Source organism: Peromyscus maniculatus, chromosome 8 (assembly GCF_049852395.1).
Source record: "Peromyscus maniculatus bairdii isolate BWxNUB_F1_BW_parent chromosome 8, HU_Pman_BW_mat_3.1, whole genome shotgun sequence".
Classification (NCBI taxonomy): domain Eukaryota; kingdom Metazoa; phylum Chordata; class Mammalia; order Rodentia; family Cricetidae; genus Peromyscus; species Peromyscus maniculatus.
Window position 1 is genome coordinate 35,119,867 of NC_134859.1, and position 16,420 is coordinate 35,136,286.

At 47.2% G+C, this 16,420-nt stretch overlaps 1 protein-coding gene across 3 annotated transcripts; it reads right to left on the minus strand.

Annotated features, from left to right (window-relative positions):
* Positions 1-7,325: 7,325 nt before the first annotated feature.
* Prop1 (PROP paired-like homeobox 1) lies at positions 7,326-15,132 on the minus strand. Of its 3 annotated transcripts, none has more exons than XM_006987071.4 (4): positions 13,964-15,132; positions 10,090-11,506; positions 8,822-9,045; positions 7,326-8,396 (listed from the first exon to the last, which is right to left on the minus strand). In XM_006987071.4, exons 2-4 carry the CDS (start codon positions 10,196-10,198, stop codon positions 8,061-8,063), a joined length of 669 nt encoding a protein of 222 aa, XP_006987133.3. In that variant the 5' UTR covers positions 10,199-11,506; positions 13,964-15,132; the 3' UTR covers positions 7,326-8,060. The 3 variants fall into 3 exon arrangements, with proteins under 3 accessions (XP_006987133.3, XP_076434408.1, XP_076434409.1); XM_076578293.1 differs by having other exon boundaries at positions 11,327-11,506; positions 13,964-15,131; XM_076578294.1 differs by lacking the exon at positions 13,964-15,132 and having other exon boundaries at positions 11,327-11,764.
* Between the last annotated feature and the right edge of the window lie 1,288 nt (positions 15,133-16,420).

Genomic DNA, 16,420 nt, shown 5'->3' on the forward strand with positions numbered 1-16,420 from the left:
ACACGCACACCCACCCCACAAATAAGTCCTTGAAAATAAACTGCATGGCAGAGGCATCCCCTGCCACTTGAATTAAGCACTGTGTGTTTGCCAGTCTAAATGGACTTAAGACACAGAGGTCCTCCACTCTGCTGGGGGAGTGGTATGCATTCTGAAACCACTCACTTCCTGAGGAAATAACTCACTGACTTCAGGCTAGAGAACCCTGATTCTAGGCTCCTGCCTGAAGGAAAGTTGGGGAGGAATGAAGTATTGACCTTTACCATGGACGCTCTCAGAAAAGTCCTAAACCAGAGGGCAGACGAGGTTGACTTCCTGTGAGCCTGGGTAGCTTCTCGTGTATCGAGGATGGGCGAGTGACTCTGTGTGCTGCCTTTCCTCTGGATCTCTGTGACGTGGGTGAGGAGAGCCCGGAAGAGTCTGAAGATTCTGCAGGTGGGCCAGAGCACATCATCCCAAACATAAGCCAACGGGAGGGGGCTCTCATTAGCAGGTCGTTCCTTCTGCCTGGGAGCCCGAGAGAAGGAGAAGCAATCAGAGAGCAAAAGGAAATGGAGGAGGTCTGCGCTTTGGTGTTCTTGTATTAATGGCCGTGCCCTGTAAGTGGCGTCTGTGGGTTCTCCAATGGCGCTTCATTTCAGTTAACTGAAGACACGTCTTTCCCAGGACACCTACCCTTTGCTGCCTCTGCCTCCAAGCCTGGGGCTGCAGTTAGGAGAAGTCCCTTGGTTCATGTGCCCATGATGTTCCGGCCTGAGTTTGGGGATTGACCCGAGATAGAGGGGAGTTCGAGGCTCTTATAGGTGATTCTGGAGACAAAGTATGGGCCCATGCAGGCAGGGGACACAGCTCTTCCTCTGGTCCTCTGGGACCCGAGGCAGCACCTTCATATTCCTGTCCTGATTAGCCCTGGTCCAAAGTGAGAGTGACAGGGAGCTGTCAGTCTGGGCTCACTGCCAGCATCCACTGGATGGTTCTCTGTAACATGGGAGAGCAGTGTGAAGAGCCTAAAGAGGAAGGAAGGAGCCGGAAGCAGGAGCCCGCGCTGCAGGTGAAAGCCACAGACAGGGGCTCCGAGCCGTGACACCTCCTCCCCGGGAGACTGAAGAGGAAGGGAGCGTTGAGGAGGCACATTTCCAACCTGCCCTCCTCACTCCCATTACACAAGAATAAGAGGTCTTCTTCCTCTTTAGTTCTGGAAGTTTCCATCAAGTCAAGCATCCTCAAACTACAGGGTCCTGTATTTTCTTCTCTCTTCCACAATTAAGCTTTGTGGATCATTTCTGTGTTTTATGGAGGACGACTGGTTATCCTCAGAATATTGATAAACGTCCAGGAAGCACCACAGGATAAAGTGATGGGCACACAAGTTGGGTGGTGTCACAGAGGACGCTTTGTTGTTGGAGGGACTGTTAGTACCACCCGGACTCTCGGGTGTCTCCTTCCAGAGCTGTGTGATCACCTTCATCAGCAGCAACAGCATCCTTTTTTTTCCAAAGCCTGTGAGCAAACATCCTTGAGGTCTGTGTACCCCTGTCCAGGAAGAGAACTCTGCTTTCTTCTGGAAATTAGCCTTGTGGTATCTGCAGTCCTCAAGAAAAGTTGATATCAAGAATAGAAAAAAAAAAAAAAAAAAAAAGGTCCCTGTCGGGAGACTTAGGGGTGGTGAGTAAAAGCTGTCCTGTGGTCCTTCTCTGCCTTCGGACAGCACTTCTCACTGAAGCCTTCCAACCCTTAGAGCCCTCTGTTGGGAAAAATCCCATTGGACTCTCTAGTCTGGTGACAGCTACAACTGTTATTTTTACTCGTTGCATTTAGGATTTTCAAAACAAATTATTCCTGGGGCGGGGGGCGGGGAAATCTCAGATGTACACTGGAAACTTCAGAAACATGAGGAATTCCAGGCAAGGTCCAGTAGACCTTAGTGCGGCCTTAAAACCCTTGGTGAGTGTCCCAAGTGGAAGCTCCGGCCACACCCCTCCTCAGGCCCCAGGGCTGCAAGGCGAAGCCACAGGAACCAAAGACGCCCGCAGCAGTGCCTATGCTCAGGGCGAACTATCCACCAGAAGCCGTTAACCGACTCCCCTGAAAACTCCAAGAATAACTGCATAGCCTTGTGCTTTTTTTTTTTTTTTTCTGTCCCGGAAGACCCAAGGAAGCCGGAGTCTAGCATCCCCCGCCCATTTTCTTTATCTGCCGCACAAAGTGCAGTTCTAAGTTAGGCAATTAGAATAGGATGTGCAGCTAAGCTGTAACCTCCAGAGAGCTTGCCTAGCATGTACAAGACTTCTGTCAAAGAACACTAGAACTGGAAAGTAAAGGGGGAGAAATAGATTTAATTCCAGGTATTTCACATCAGAAGAAAAGAGACTAGTGTGGACGGAGCTGAGCTCACTGGATGGAAGGGCTGGAATTTATAACGGAAGAGCAAAATGAGGATCAGAGGACAGAAAATGACTAAGGGGAAACAGGAAGGGGAAGAGGTGATGCTGGCCAAAGGGACCGACATCGTTCTTGTCAGGGGCATCAGCTGTCATTTGGAGGAGTAGAGGATAATTAGGGGGATCAGCTATGAAGAATGAGGATCCTGGCTAAACCACCTTGGCAGGATTTTCGCGCCCAAATTGGACAGTTGCGGATATCTTTAAAATCATTGTCCGATGACTTCAATCTCCGACTCACTCCCAACACATTTTGTGGGTCACTTTAGCATACGCAAGGAAATCCTCCAATCTCCCCGTCTTCACCCTGCTCTGTTCTAGGGGTGGCCAAGGTCTTGCAAAAATTCATAAAATAAAAATAAAGTCTTTAAAAAAAACTAAAGCATTTTAAAATTTTGAGCAAAGCTAGGTACACTAAGCTGAAATAACATTTGTCTCTTCGTTTATTTATTGAGATTAACCTGGACTTTCTCTTCATTTTTCCTGAAGGATGTTGTATTTCAAGGGAATGCAGGGCACTAGGCATCGGATGAAGTGCATTTGCTCTGACTGCTGGGCTTGCCCACCTACTTCAAGACGACCCTGTGTTTCCAGGTACCCTCTGGGTTCCACACCGGATCTTATCTATCTGTTCATTTATTCAACAAATTTTACAATTAGTTCTTGTAACCAAAACAGCAAGTTTGTTTTGAAAATAGTTATTTTCAAAGTGTTTTTTCCAGGTTTATATTCATGTATGTGTGTGCATGCTGCCTGAGGAGGCCAGAAAAAGGTATTGGGTCTCCTGCAGCTAGAGTTGTAGGTTGATGTAAGCTGCAGAACCTGGGGGCTGGGAACCAAACCTGGGTCCTCTGCAAGAGTAGCAAGTGTTCTTAACCCGAACCATGTCCCAACCCCTAGACCGTTTTACCATAATTCTCTTTTAACTATTATTTTAAAATGTTTTAGTGGCATAAAAAACAATGTTTTATTTTGACATTTTCATACGTAGATGTGATTGTACTTTGCTTATTGGCTCCTCCCCCTACCCTATTCACGCCTTCTTTCTGTCTCACCCTAGTTCCTTTCTTCTCTCCCAGTGGGGCAGAATTCTCAGAAGATATACAAGCTCATCAGTACTTGTAAGCATTCAATATCATTAGGCATCAAGGAAATTCAAGTTAAAACCCCACGGAGATTCTGCCTCACTCCATAGTTCTCTTTTTGAGGGTCTGGTAGGTAGGTTCTGACACTGAGTCCCGGCCTCTTTATTAAGAGACTATGGCATCCTCCATCTCGTTGCTCATTATAGATCTGTTTATATTGTTTAGAGTCTCTTGATTTAATTTTGGCAGGCCATGTGTGTCTAGGAACTTACCCATCTCTTTTACATTTTCCAGGTTTTGGGAAAAGGTTTTCAAATATTCCCTAACGACTCAGAGGATTTTATTGGTATTCATTGTAATAGCCTTTCTTTATCTCTAATCTCATTAGTTTGGATCTTGTTCCCCTTTCTTTTAGTTAGTTTGTCTAAAGGTTTATGGTTTTTAAATTATTTTTCCAATGAACCAATTGTTTCATTGATTTTTTTTTTGGAGTGTTCTTTTATTAGCCACTCAATTGATTTCCACCCTGATCTTTATTATTTCCTTCTGTCTACTATTTTTGGTTTGACTTACTTTTTTTTAACGACCGTGAGATACATCATGTTACTTATTTGAACTATATAGGAAAATATATAGTTCCAGCTTTATTCTACTATTTTGCTTTTGTTGCTGAAACTGAAGCTGCCCTAAACTACGCTTTTGGTAAAGGAGTCAGGAGTATGCATACAGTTTTTATCTTACATCACCTTTCTTCCTCTCCTGCCTTACAACTTTAGTTGCACACAGTGATCCTCTCATGGAACAGCCATCGCATGCACATAAAGTTCCTGCACAAGAGGGGATGCAGGGGGAAATGCTCTGATGCAAAATTGTTCTTCAATATCTTTCTGGTGGTTGGATTTGGATTCCACGGCGTCTCTGAAGCCTTTAGTTTGGGGGCTATTGTACCACTCTGCAAGTGTAGTGGTGCAAAAATGAACTCATATATCAAGGTGTAAATAGTACTCCTAGAGCTTCAGTGGACTACTCTCCTCATTTCCAAAGACCAGTGCTGCTTCAGGCTACATAACCATGTCACTCTCCCTATTCGTGAGTGTCTTCTTTGGCCCAGAATTTACTTCAACATCTTAATCATGGCCAGCTTAATCCTGAGTTTAAGAAAATCACTTTGTTTATTTTCTATCTGAGAGAGTCATCATTTTACTTCTTATCAAAAATTATTCCTTAGCAATAAACCACAGCGACATTTGTGCTGCTCAAATAATAAAACAAAATGCCAAAACAACTCCACTTCCTGTGTGTTTCAAGGAGGGCTGAGGGGTCACATGTTAGCAACAAAAACAGGATGGACGCAATCCACTTGGAAGTCGTCTGTGAATTATTAATCTTGAAACGGCAACAAGGAATTAGCACCTATGGCCCTCACCTTATTTCTAGAAAGGGAAAGACTTCTGTGTGCATGCTCATAGTTTTGGTGATCATAAATAAACTGTGGGCACAGTTACTTATGATGATTGGCGTTGTTAATGGGCAAGATCATTAAGTCAGGAAACTACTATAAATTATTTTTATATTCAAGTTTAGGACAAATTCACAGACAGATATCCCACACAGAACAAAGCACCTCTGTGTACACACCCTGAATCTCCTTCCTGAGCTTATTCTTCTTGTGTGGTCTTATTATTTTCCTTAATGTATATGTACTATAACAAACAATGCCATGATCATTTTTAACTTTAAAATAAAAGTTGCATGTTTTAAAACTATATAATGATATGACAGATTGAAGTTTTTTTTTTTAAAGAAACTTCTCCCTAGGAGACTTTTATAATTTAGATACACGCACATATATAAAATATATAAAATCCCCATTTGGGTTACAAATAGCAGATATATGTATCTACATAATTTATAAAGTACCTTTAAACCATGTCTTTTGTAAAAAGCAAAAGAACTTTCTTGGCTAGATGTGCTGGTGCACGTTTATAACCCCAGCCTTGGGGAGGGAGGGCTGAGACAGGGGACTGAGAGTTCCAGGCCTGTCTGGGCTGCACAGCAAGTTCAAGGCCTGCCTGTGACAAATAATGAGACCGCAGCAGCTCAATAAAGTAAGTCTAACCCAAACATCAACTTTGCTGAGAGACATAGAAGTCTGAAAGAAATGACAGGACACACCTTGTGTTTGGTTACAAGACCTTTAAAAGTTACCCAGGATTCTCACATTTCGGCTGTTGAACACGCTGGTTCTGGTACTGGAACAGAGAAAGGACTTGGTGGCTGCAGCTGTCCCTATACACACATGAGAACCTGGCGCACAAAAATGTACACCCTTACAAAGCAATAGGGCAAAGTTACACCATCAAAGAGATGATACAGGAGTGACCCGCTAGCTGATCCAGGGTAAGCATGCACAGGACTATTTTACCACACATAGTAAATTTCAGGGGATTCAAAGCATCATGTTTTTATCCAAATGATGAAGAAAACATTGGAGAAGCCAGTAAAGGCCACGAGTTCATCAGCTGGGCTCTTCTATTAAGCCTGGAATACAAAAAATGAACCAAACGACTGTTTTCTAAATTCTACCAGTTCTACAAAATGGGCACAATTCTAGACATTTAAAACAAAAGTTAAGTCATTACATATGACAGGTGCCTAGGGAGTTGGGGTTTAGCTTTCTTAGGAGACTCTCCGTGAAAAAGGCAGAAAACAAGTAATGAACAGTCAAAAGGAGTTTCCACAGGTACAGGCAGTATCCACAGCATTCTCAGGAACCAGTGGAAAATGGCTACATCAGCCCACAGATACACTCAGGCTACAGAGAGAGGAAACAATGTAAATTTCCAATAAGCTCAAAACCTTTAGCTCTCACTAGAAATAAAGGAAACTTTAAAGATGAGTAAAAGTGATGTCATTCTCAATTGCCAAAAATGGTAAAAAACAAAAACAAAAAAACCCATCGACCATGTACTGGACTAATATTTTTGATGGACTCAGGACCAGCGGAGCCATCCTTTATCATCTGTGTGGGATTGGTTCTAGGCCCTTCCTCAGAGACCCAGATCTAAGAATGCTCAAGTATTTGCATACTATTTGCATAATCTATGCGATCCCCTCATGTGCATTTCTATCATAGCCAACCTGCAGGCCAAGGGCCTCCAGAGTCAGCTGGGAAAGCCTCCCAATACGTTTGTAGATACGTCATCTCACCAGTACCAAAAGGTTGGACACCCCTGCTGTTAGACTAAATTGCTAATACCGACAATAAAAATCTGTACATACTCAGAACACATGTAACTATTTTGGAATCTTTGGATTTGTTTTTGAGACAAGGTCTCACTATGTGTCCCAGCATGGCATGAAACTCTCACTGTGTAGTTAGTTCAGACTGCCCTTCAACTGGAGACCCTCCCAAATACTGAAAGTATAAGCCCCACCCACTATATCTGGCTGAGAATATTTTTGATTTGTAACTTGTTGAAGTGTCAGCTGCAGAACTGTGCATCTAGAATGTAACTTCAAAATCTTTCCTGAAGTTTGTCAGGCATAATGAGATAATCATCTAGATGTATCCTATAGGAGTTTTGACTGCAGGCATTTCTGATACATAAGCAAATATACAAGCATCATGATTATCCATCTGTGGAGGCCTGTTTTCTAAATGTCCTTCCATGATCCCACCAATAGTGAGTTACAAATGAAACAAGTCCAAGCTACACAAAACAGACATGGTATCACCAACTAGGTGAGGCTATATTGTATTTCTTTGGGAAGGGGCTAAGACCGAGGTACCAAAAAAAAAAAAAAAAAAAAATCCTTTCCTGGGAATGACCTCTTAAGAGCCTCGGGTGGTTTGTCTGCAGACAAGTTTGCCTCAGGTCATGCGGTTTCTTTGTCACAATGTTTAAACCTGCAGCTGATTTTAAAGTTGGGTTGAGGCAGATGCTGCGGCTCCTGCAGACCAAGCTAGTCACAGCCATGTGCTCTGCTTCAGGCATTCCTTGATGTTCAGATTAGCAAAGGTGTTTTGGAGACGAGAAAAACTAAGAGAGGGAAACTTAAAGGAAGGAGGCTAAGTCTCACACACACACACACACACACACACACACACACACACACCCCACACCACACCACAAGCCGCATGCCTGCTGAAATGGAAAAGAAGTCAGGAGATGGTTTCAGAGCAACCAGAGTCAATTCAGCCTCCGTTCAGGTTCTCCTACCGGGATCTCAATGAATGAAGCTTCAAGTTCTCTTTTGATCATCCCTCGCCAACAGCATCCACTGGTCCCATCAACACTGCCCTCCTGTCACCTCTGTTGGAGCTGTTCAGCTTGTCTCTCCTACCGGTTAACCTCCTCATAGTCTCTTAACCCCTTACCCTGTTGACAGTTCATCAAGAGCCCCCCTTTTCCCATTTCCAGTCTTGAACTGCCCCTCACCACATTTCCAACTTCACTCTTAGGATGAAAAGAGAGCCCCGATTTTCTTGCATTTCGTGAAGTTTATGGATAGAGGGTGACCTTGTCACCACTTAGTTCCAGGGTTTTGGTGTCTCAAGGCTGAGGGGAAACATGGGTGGGGGTGGGGGGCAGGGCAGATGACCAGGGGTTGGGTGTAAGGTGGGGTACCAGTCCTCAGGCTGGGGAGGGAGAGTGAATGGGGCACCTGTGGAGGGTGGGGAGGAGAGAGTGTGGTTGTAGGGGTGAGGGAAGCAGGCCACTGGGGGAGGTGGTGCTGTGTAGGGGTAGGGATAAGCGGGGGACTCTGGCAAGAAGCCAGAGAAGGAGGCGGGAGATAGACGGGCTAGCGGCTGGAGCAGCGCCCGCTCTTGCTTCCGTTCCTTAGCTCTGCGGTTCTGGAACCAGACCTGAGGAGAGGGAAGAGAAGTCACATCAGCACTCTTGTCCTGAATGGGAGACTTCAGGACTATGAGGCTCGTGGAAATGTAAGGCAGTCTTAGAGGCAAGATTGCACACGCGTGTGAACAGTTAGAGTTGCCTGTTTGTTGGAGTTTGTGTCCACATGAAAGGCTGGCGGGGTGGGTCTGGACTTCCTTTTTGTTTGTGTGGCGTTGGGGATCAGCATGCAGGCATTGTGTATGCTTGGCAAGAGCTCTCCTCCTGCCCTACACCTCCATCTGAATGAGCTTAGAGCTGGGGTCAGGTGCACCTGAGGTCATGCCGACTGGTGGGTGGAACCTATATTTTATTGAATAGTTAACTTCGGGTTAAAAGTCCCCCAAGCACCCAGGAAATGTTTGTTTCTTCCCCGAGTACCTTAGGGCATCATCACCTGGATTCTGGCTTCACTGAGGCCAGTGTCTTGGGCAAGTCCCTCTCGGGCCCAGATGTCTGGGTACTGGTTCTTCCCAAAGGCTGACTCCAGCTGTTCCAGCTGTGCTGGGTTGAAGGTGGTGCGGTGACGACGCCGGGAGTGGGGACGGCCCCTCTGGGGGCAAAGCTTAGGTCTCCCCAGCCCCGGACCAGAGAGTCTCCCAAAAGCCTCAGGGCTCGTGTCTGTGGAGGGAGGGGAATGGAGGGAGACCCACTTAGGAATGGGACCACCCAGCCATCCTTGGACGACTGGTGCTAGGCCCCGCGTTCTGTGTAGTTCCTGAGATGGTGCTTCCTTGTGGGACGCCCTGTTTCCACGAAAGCTCTTTAAGGTTTCAAAACCGCCGCTTCTGCCTCCAGCCTCTGCCACTGCTCTGGTTACGTGCCCCCGGTGTGCGCTTCACCTCCGGCCCACATGTGACCCACAGGGCGAACCTTGAGGGTCTTCCCTTTGCTGTCTACCAAGGACTGCTTTGCTTGCCACTCACCCATGCACCTCCTTCATACACCCCTCCTTCTCCTCACCCACCCCTGCTCAGGAGGATGAAGGGTGCCCCCCCCCCCCCTTACATGCAGACAACACGTTCTCCCCTCTGGGTTGTACTTCTTGACATGCCGCTTACCTCTGCCCTGGCCCTGCCACCAGCCTGCAGGAACTTGAGCTCGTGGGAAAGGCTTGCCTCTCCTCCCCAAAGGCTCCCTAAGCCCTCATATTAATTAGTCTAAGAGCCACCGGGGAAGAGAGAACAGGGAGGGAAGAGGAGACACCTGGGAAGATGGGCGCTAAGGGAAGGAGGGGTCTGGAGCAGAGAGACCCATCCCGGGGGGTGTCGGGGAGGGGGGGAACCAAGGGTGTGGCTCCCACTGAGCACCCAGTGTCCTCAGACAGGCCCTGAACTGCCCTCTCTGGAGGAGAACCCCGACCCCTTCAGCTCCCTCCTTCCAAGAAGGAAGCACCTTGGGCAAGAACAAGGCTTTAGCTTCGCCTATGCCCTGGGCGCCTGTTCTGTAGCTCCCTCAGGCAGGGGCCCCACTTCCCAACCTGTAAAGCAAAAGACTTCTACTGTCTCACTTCCTAAGGTTCCCCAAGGTCTTGACAAGCCCCAGTTCTGCTTCCCATCTCTCAACCTTCCGTGGGACAAACCATTGCCCCAAAGCCAATCAGGTTTTGAGACCCACATCTGCTGCTCCCTCAGGGACCCAAGCCAACCCTGGGGACTCACTCACCTACTGTGGAGATCAGGGACCCAGAGGTCACATGCGGCTCAGGCAGCGCTCCGCCACAGGCCCGACCCTTCCTTTGTTTCTCCTGCTGGTTCCTTCTTTGAGCTTCCATGGCTAGCCACCCAAACCAAAGATGGGCTAGCCTGCTGTCCTCCAGTCTCTGTTTCCCTGTAGTCTGTAGTCTTTCTCTCTGTCTGTCTATCCTATCTTGTCTTCTGACCTTTCTTCTCTATCTTCTAGCTTTTTCTGGGTCTCTCCCTTACCGTGTGTGTGTGTGTGTGTGTGTGTGTGTGTGTGTGTGTGTGTGTGTGTGTGTGGCTAGATACCTGTCCACTCACTGTTTTCCCCTTTTTCCTAATGCCCCATCCTTCCTCCGGATTGACACCTTATCCTCTCTCTCTTGACTTTGCCCAGTTTTCTGCCTGTCTCTACTTCCCTCTCCCTGAGGCCGTTCTGTTTTCTCTTCGCCCTCCACTTTCTCACGCTACCTGTCTTTCTCCCTCCGTCTTGGAGAAGCAACCTCCTCCTGGCCCCATGGGCCTGTCCAATCATTTCTTGGTCACCAGAGCCCCCTGGCTTGGGGGAGGATCACAAGCCGGATGAGGGACGGTGCTCTGTCAGAGGGTCCAGGGGCTGAGGCCAAGAGCTCATATTCCCAGGGGACCAGATTCTTTTGTCCTGTTAAATCCCCCTTCTGGGAGCAGGCAGGGGACAGAGGAGAAGACATTCCCAGCAAGGCACCCCTCCTCAGAACCTCCCCTCCAGGGAGGGGTAATGGAGAGAAAGATATTGGGGCCAGGAACAAGGCCTGACATCTCGGCATGTGAGTGATACTCAAAAGACCTGTTTCCAGGGAACTCTGGGGCTGAAAAATCACAACTGTGTCCTCTTGGATACCTTGACACCCTAGGACAGTAGGACACTCCAAGACACACTGAAGCCTGAGGACCTTCATGCTCTACAAGGTGACTCCTGGCATTGGCTCCCATACCTGCTGGCCTCTCCCTGACCCAAGTTCACCCCTGAATTCACTCAGCCATGAATGAGTGGCTTCACTCACAGCTAAGTCCCCACACATCAGAGTTCTCAATTACTCTCTGATTTCCTCACTCAGCCTTCGTCATGACATACAGGGGATCATCATGACCTGTCGAAGTGACCTAGACCTTGAGGAAACGGTAATTCTCCAGAGCAACTCAGTTTCAAGTGCATCCTGCCCAACCCAGACCTCAGGTCTTACCTTGGAATAAATTCAGAATCCCAGAGACGTTCATTATGAATCTTCAAGGAAACTTGGACTCTCTGAGAGGTCAGGACAACTTGATGCTTCAAGTACTGACTCTTGAGGTGATTTTGACTGTGGAAGTCCATTCTGGTACCCTTAAGATGTCCTCATCAAAAGATAAGGGCAACCTGACATCTTAGGGACAGACATTAGGGACACATTGAAACTGGGGGACTCTTTGCTATCCAGGACTTTGCATCCACACTATATGATTCCCACCCACACCCCTCCATAAAGTCCTGGCTTCTCAGGGCACCTAACTGATGACAGATGAGTCCCTTCAGAACTCACTGCCATTATAAGCCACTCTGATTCCCAAGGTCAGACTAAGTCCTCAAACACAGCTCTTAAAACCATCGTGACTACTCAAACAGGATCAAGGTCCTTTTTAAAGATTAGTTAACTTATTACCACTATTGTTTATGTGTGTGCGCACACACATGCACACACACACACACACACACACACACACACACACACACACGCAGATGCAGTGGTATATACATGGAGGTCAGAGGATAATTTGTGGGGAGTGGACTCTCTTCTTCTAACCTGTGAGTCTGAGGGATCAAATTCAGACCTTCAAGCTCAGCAACAAGTATCCTAACCCACCGAGCCACCTCACGGGCCCCAGTCCTCAGGGTCTCACACTTACAATATGGTCCAGAGAGCCACAGCAGCAGCACACAAGAGCTTTTCAGGGCCAATATCTTGGGCCTCACCTTTCTACTGCATCAGAACCTGTGACCTAACAAGACCCACAGCAGAACTGAGGGGACTCTGCTCCTGCAAAGAGCACTTTGTCCCCGTGGATCCCCGGTCCCTGGTTCGAATCCTGCTACAGGTACTTCCCCACCCACCTCAGTCAGTGGAAGGAACTTCGTGGATTTTAGTGATGACTGGTCTCAGGGTTGAGAATACAAATCTTCACTCTCCTTGTCTCTCAAAGACTTTGTAGAGAGGGGGGCTAAATTTCCATTGCCATTAAATTTTTTTTAATTACTTTGAAAAATGATATGGTCTTATGAAGACTAATTAGGAAGGAATTCAACATATACCATGAGGCTAAAAGGAAGACTTTAAAAAAAATCACAGTTGCCATCTCTAAGTGAAAGATAAGCTTTATAGGGGCCGGGGAGATGGCTCAGCAGTTAAGAGCACTGGCTGCTCTTGCAGAGGACCCAGGTTTGATCCTAGGGACCCACATGGCAGTGCATAATCACCTATAACTCCAGTTCCAGGAGATATAACGCCATCTTCTGGCCGATATGGGTACTACAGACACATGTGGTACACAGATATACATGCAGGCAAAACATTCATACACATAAAGATTAAAATAAAACAAATCTCAAAAAATGTGTTTTATAATGGAAAAAAAGTGTTTACAAGGGGATTGCTAATTTAGCCTTTCAGGTTTCCTTGGAAAACCCACAGTGGAATGCAAAAAGCTTGTTCACTTTTTCTCTAGAAGCTTCTGGTTTTCTATGCTGGGGGATAGATGAACTGTTACAGAGATTAAAACACAGAACTGGCTTTCTATTTTTAGTCATTAGTTTCTCAGTATAAATTGGTAAATTGAACCTTAATCCTGAAGGCTTAGGGGTATTCAGAAGAAAGCCAAAGTAATTAGCAGAGTGTACAGAGCAAGGCTGCTGTGACGTTCTGTGACATTCAATTTCATCAGGTTTACAATGGACACAGGGCTGGGGACCTGTGTTGTGATATGGGCCTGAGAGGACAGTGAGGGTAAGACCCAGTGCAGGAACAGTCTCGTGTGCAGCTTTGCCCTGGAGAATGAGCAGAGCCGGCCATACATCAAAGGCAGGGAAGTCAGGCCCCTGGTCTTGCTTAATGCTCAGCAGCTGGATTCCCAGCAGAAGTGAGAGTGGGGGGGCCTGGCAGGGGGGCCTGGCAGGGGCCCCTGGCAGGGGGGACTCAAGGACAGGCAGCTTAGAAGAGACCCAGGCTTCCCCTACTATGAAGAGGAGCTGGCTTTCACCAAAGCTACAGATTCCATCCCCTGGGAAGAATGCCTCCCCAACAAGAGCCCCACCTCTGCCAGGAGCCCCTTTGAATCCTGCAGAGAAGACCAAGACTAATTTGGCTCTAAATTGTGGAACCTTTCCTTAAATTCGGTATGGCCACCCCATGATACCACGAGACTAAGTGATTGCCTCCTTCAGAGAACTCAGTCCAAGAATACAGTTTGGCAAACAGATATTTATATAAGATCGAATCGGTTTTATAAATATGTACTTGATAGAAATAAACAAACACTGGATATACTGTGGGATCATAGGTTTATGAAATAATAAAGACACGGAGGGCTGAGAACACGGCTCAGTTGGTAGAGCTCTCGTCTTGCATTCACGAAGCCCTGGGTTTCATCCCCAGTACCATGTAAAGCCAAGTGTGGCGCTCATGCCTATCATGCCCGTCCTGGAGGGATGGAGGCAGGAAAGTCAACAGTTCTAGGTCATCCTTGGCTATCTATGTTGTGAGTTTGAGAACAGCTCAGACTATGTGAGATCCTGTCTAAGACGGTAAAAGAAAAAAAGCTCTGATGTCATGAAACTGAACTTTGTTCACCTTCTGCAAATTCATATTTCTCAGATGGAGACATAAATTCAGAAAAACGGAGTCGAGTGTCCAAGTCTGAACACCGAACTGTCCTTTTCATCTTGGAGGATCTCCGAGTCCAGGGTTCCTAAGAACAAAGGATGGTTAGCATGTGTGCCTCTAATGAGGAGCTCTGGGGAGTCAGCCCTAGGGGCCCTCAAGGTTGGCAATTGGAATCCCACCGCCCCATCCTCAAGGATCTCGTAGTTTCCAGGGAGGGAACGTCTATTTATTGGTTCTCATTCTTCTAACTCTGACCTGGGAAAGCCCAATGCCTTATAGGGTGTTTCCGGTGAGAAAAATTTCCCTCAGTTCTCAGCCTCAGCTGTGAATTTTCATCATCCGGCTTAAGCAGGGAGTCGACAGAGATGAGAGGATCTGGCAGTGGCAGAAAGCATCAGATGAGAGGAGAAGTTACAGAGCCACCATCTCCAAAGCGCACAGGTTCACACAAGCACGTGGAGTGACAGCGGGTAGCACAGCCCATCCAATCCCTCTACATCCAATCAAGTTCAAGCAGGTGGGCGGTGGTGGGGTGGAAGGCGGGGTGGAAGACTGGGTGGTGTCTGTTAGCATGACCGACTGTGTCCCAGCATTCCCTGCTTTAGGATACTCTGTTCACTGCGTTCACTGCAGATCTGTGCGAGCTCGCTTCCAAAATGGACGGAGAAAGAAAGCTCTGGAAAGGGATCAGATGGCAGATGTGGGATTCTAAAATGCTTGTCCAGAAGCTCGGAGCCAAGAGCCACCCTTCTTTCACCCCAAAAGACAGACACTGTTGAACGTCTAGCCATTCAGCCCTTGTCTCTCACATGTCTACGCACTGTGCTCTGTGGTTGTATAACATTGTATCTCAAGCGAAAGAAAGAAGGAAGGCAGACAGGCAGGCAGGCAGGCAGGCAGGACAGGACAGACGAAGCTATTTTAGTGTGCCTCTCTAGACATAGCATCTGGAATATTTATAGCAGATTTTCCTGCATTTGACCTTACCTACCATTCACAGATAATAGGAACCCACCCCTGTTGCTCAAAATTTAAATGGCCTTTTAATAAAAACCAGGGCCAATGCTGAAAGATTAGACAGACAAAGGAAAAAGCCACTGGAGAAACTTCTTACCACTACCAAATCCTCAGGCCAAATGGAAGGCGAGATCCTATCTCCACAAATCCTCTGTCTTCTCACGCCTTCTATACCACTCTCCACCCAGCCGTTTCACTTCCTTCCTAGTGCTGGGATCAAAAGCGTCTGTGCTTCCCCATTACTGGTAGCAGAGGCATGAGATCTCAAGTGCTGGGATTAAAGGCGTGTGACTCCCAAGTACTGGGATTAAAGGCGTGTGACTCCCAAGTACTGGGATTAAAGGTGTGTGCCACCACTGCCTGGCCTCTATGTCTAATCTAGTAGCTGGCTCTGTCCTCTGATTCTCAGGCAAGCTTTATTTGCTACACAATATATCACCACACACCCCACCCTGCCCTCCTGATTCTTCCACCTTTGGCCACCATTTCCATGACAGGAAACAGCCTGTTATAAAGAACCCACTACGTACACAGGCCACAAGGACAAAGGCTGCACGGGCATCCCATGAGCATCTCTTGACGCGGCACCTGCCCCCACTCCTACATTCTGCGGTAATGTCCCGAGAGTGCCTTTGTGCCGTTCTGCAGGGCTGTCTCCTTGCTCTCTAATCTGGTACAAATTGGTGAGGAACTGTCTAAGAGAGCAGCAACTTTGCTCTTGCTTTAGAATTTAACCCTCAAAATGTCAGGGCACCCCCTGTCTCCATATTAGCATATCTTATCATCGATCTCCTGAAAGTATTGCTTACAACATTCTCTGCCCAGCCAATCAGTCCTGAAACACCTCTCCTTCCCCTTCCTCATCCTTTTTGCTCTCATCAGAAAGCCTATCCCTCCCCCGTACTACCTACCATCCAAATGCTGACTAACCCCGCGATTGCAGCTACAGCCTTTTACTCAGTGTTTTCTGTGTATAAGGGTTTGTTAATTTCCCAGTGTGCTTCATCACCTTGCTTCCTGGCAATTTCCCCTCTTCCTTCTAAATGTAGAAGCAGGTACCACATTTAACTGAAGGGGAGGGGCAACACGTGTCAGCCTGGGAAGAATGGTGTTAGTGAGACATTGGTAGCGAGGAGGCTTGTCCCGGCTGGAAAGATGGGGTAGTTGGACAGCTACCCCGTCTTTCCAGCCATCAAATAGGGGAATGTTTGCAGTAGCAACATGGCCTAATTCAAGGTGTTTTAAATGTGGAAAGATAGAACATTGGAAAGGGGAGTGCCCAAGGAACAATTCAACTGATTTGAACCCCTAAAACGTCTGCCCTCCCCCATTGTAGGAAAGGCTTTCACAGGAGGAAGGACTGCAGAGCCGTAAGTGACAAGGAAGGCAACCCCCTGCCGCCTTTAA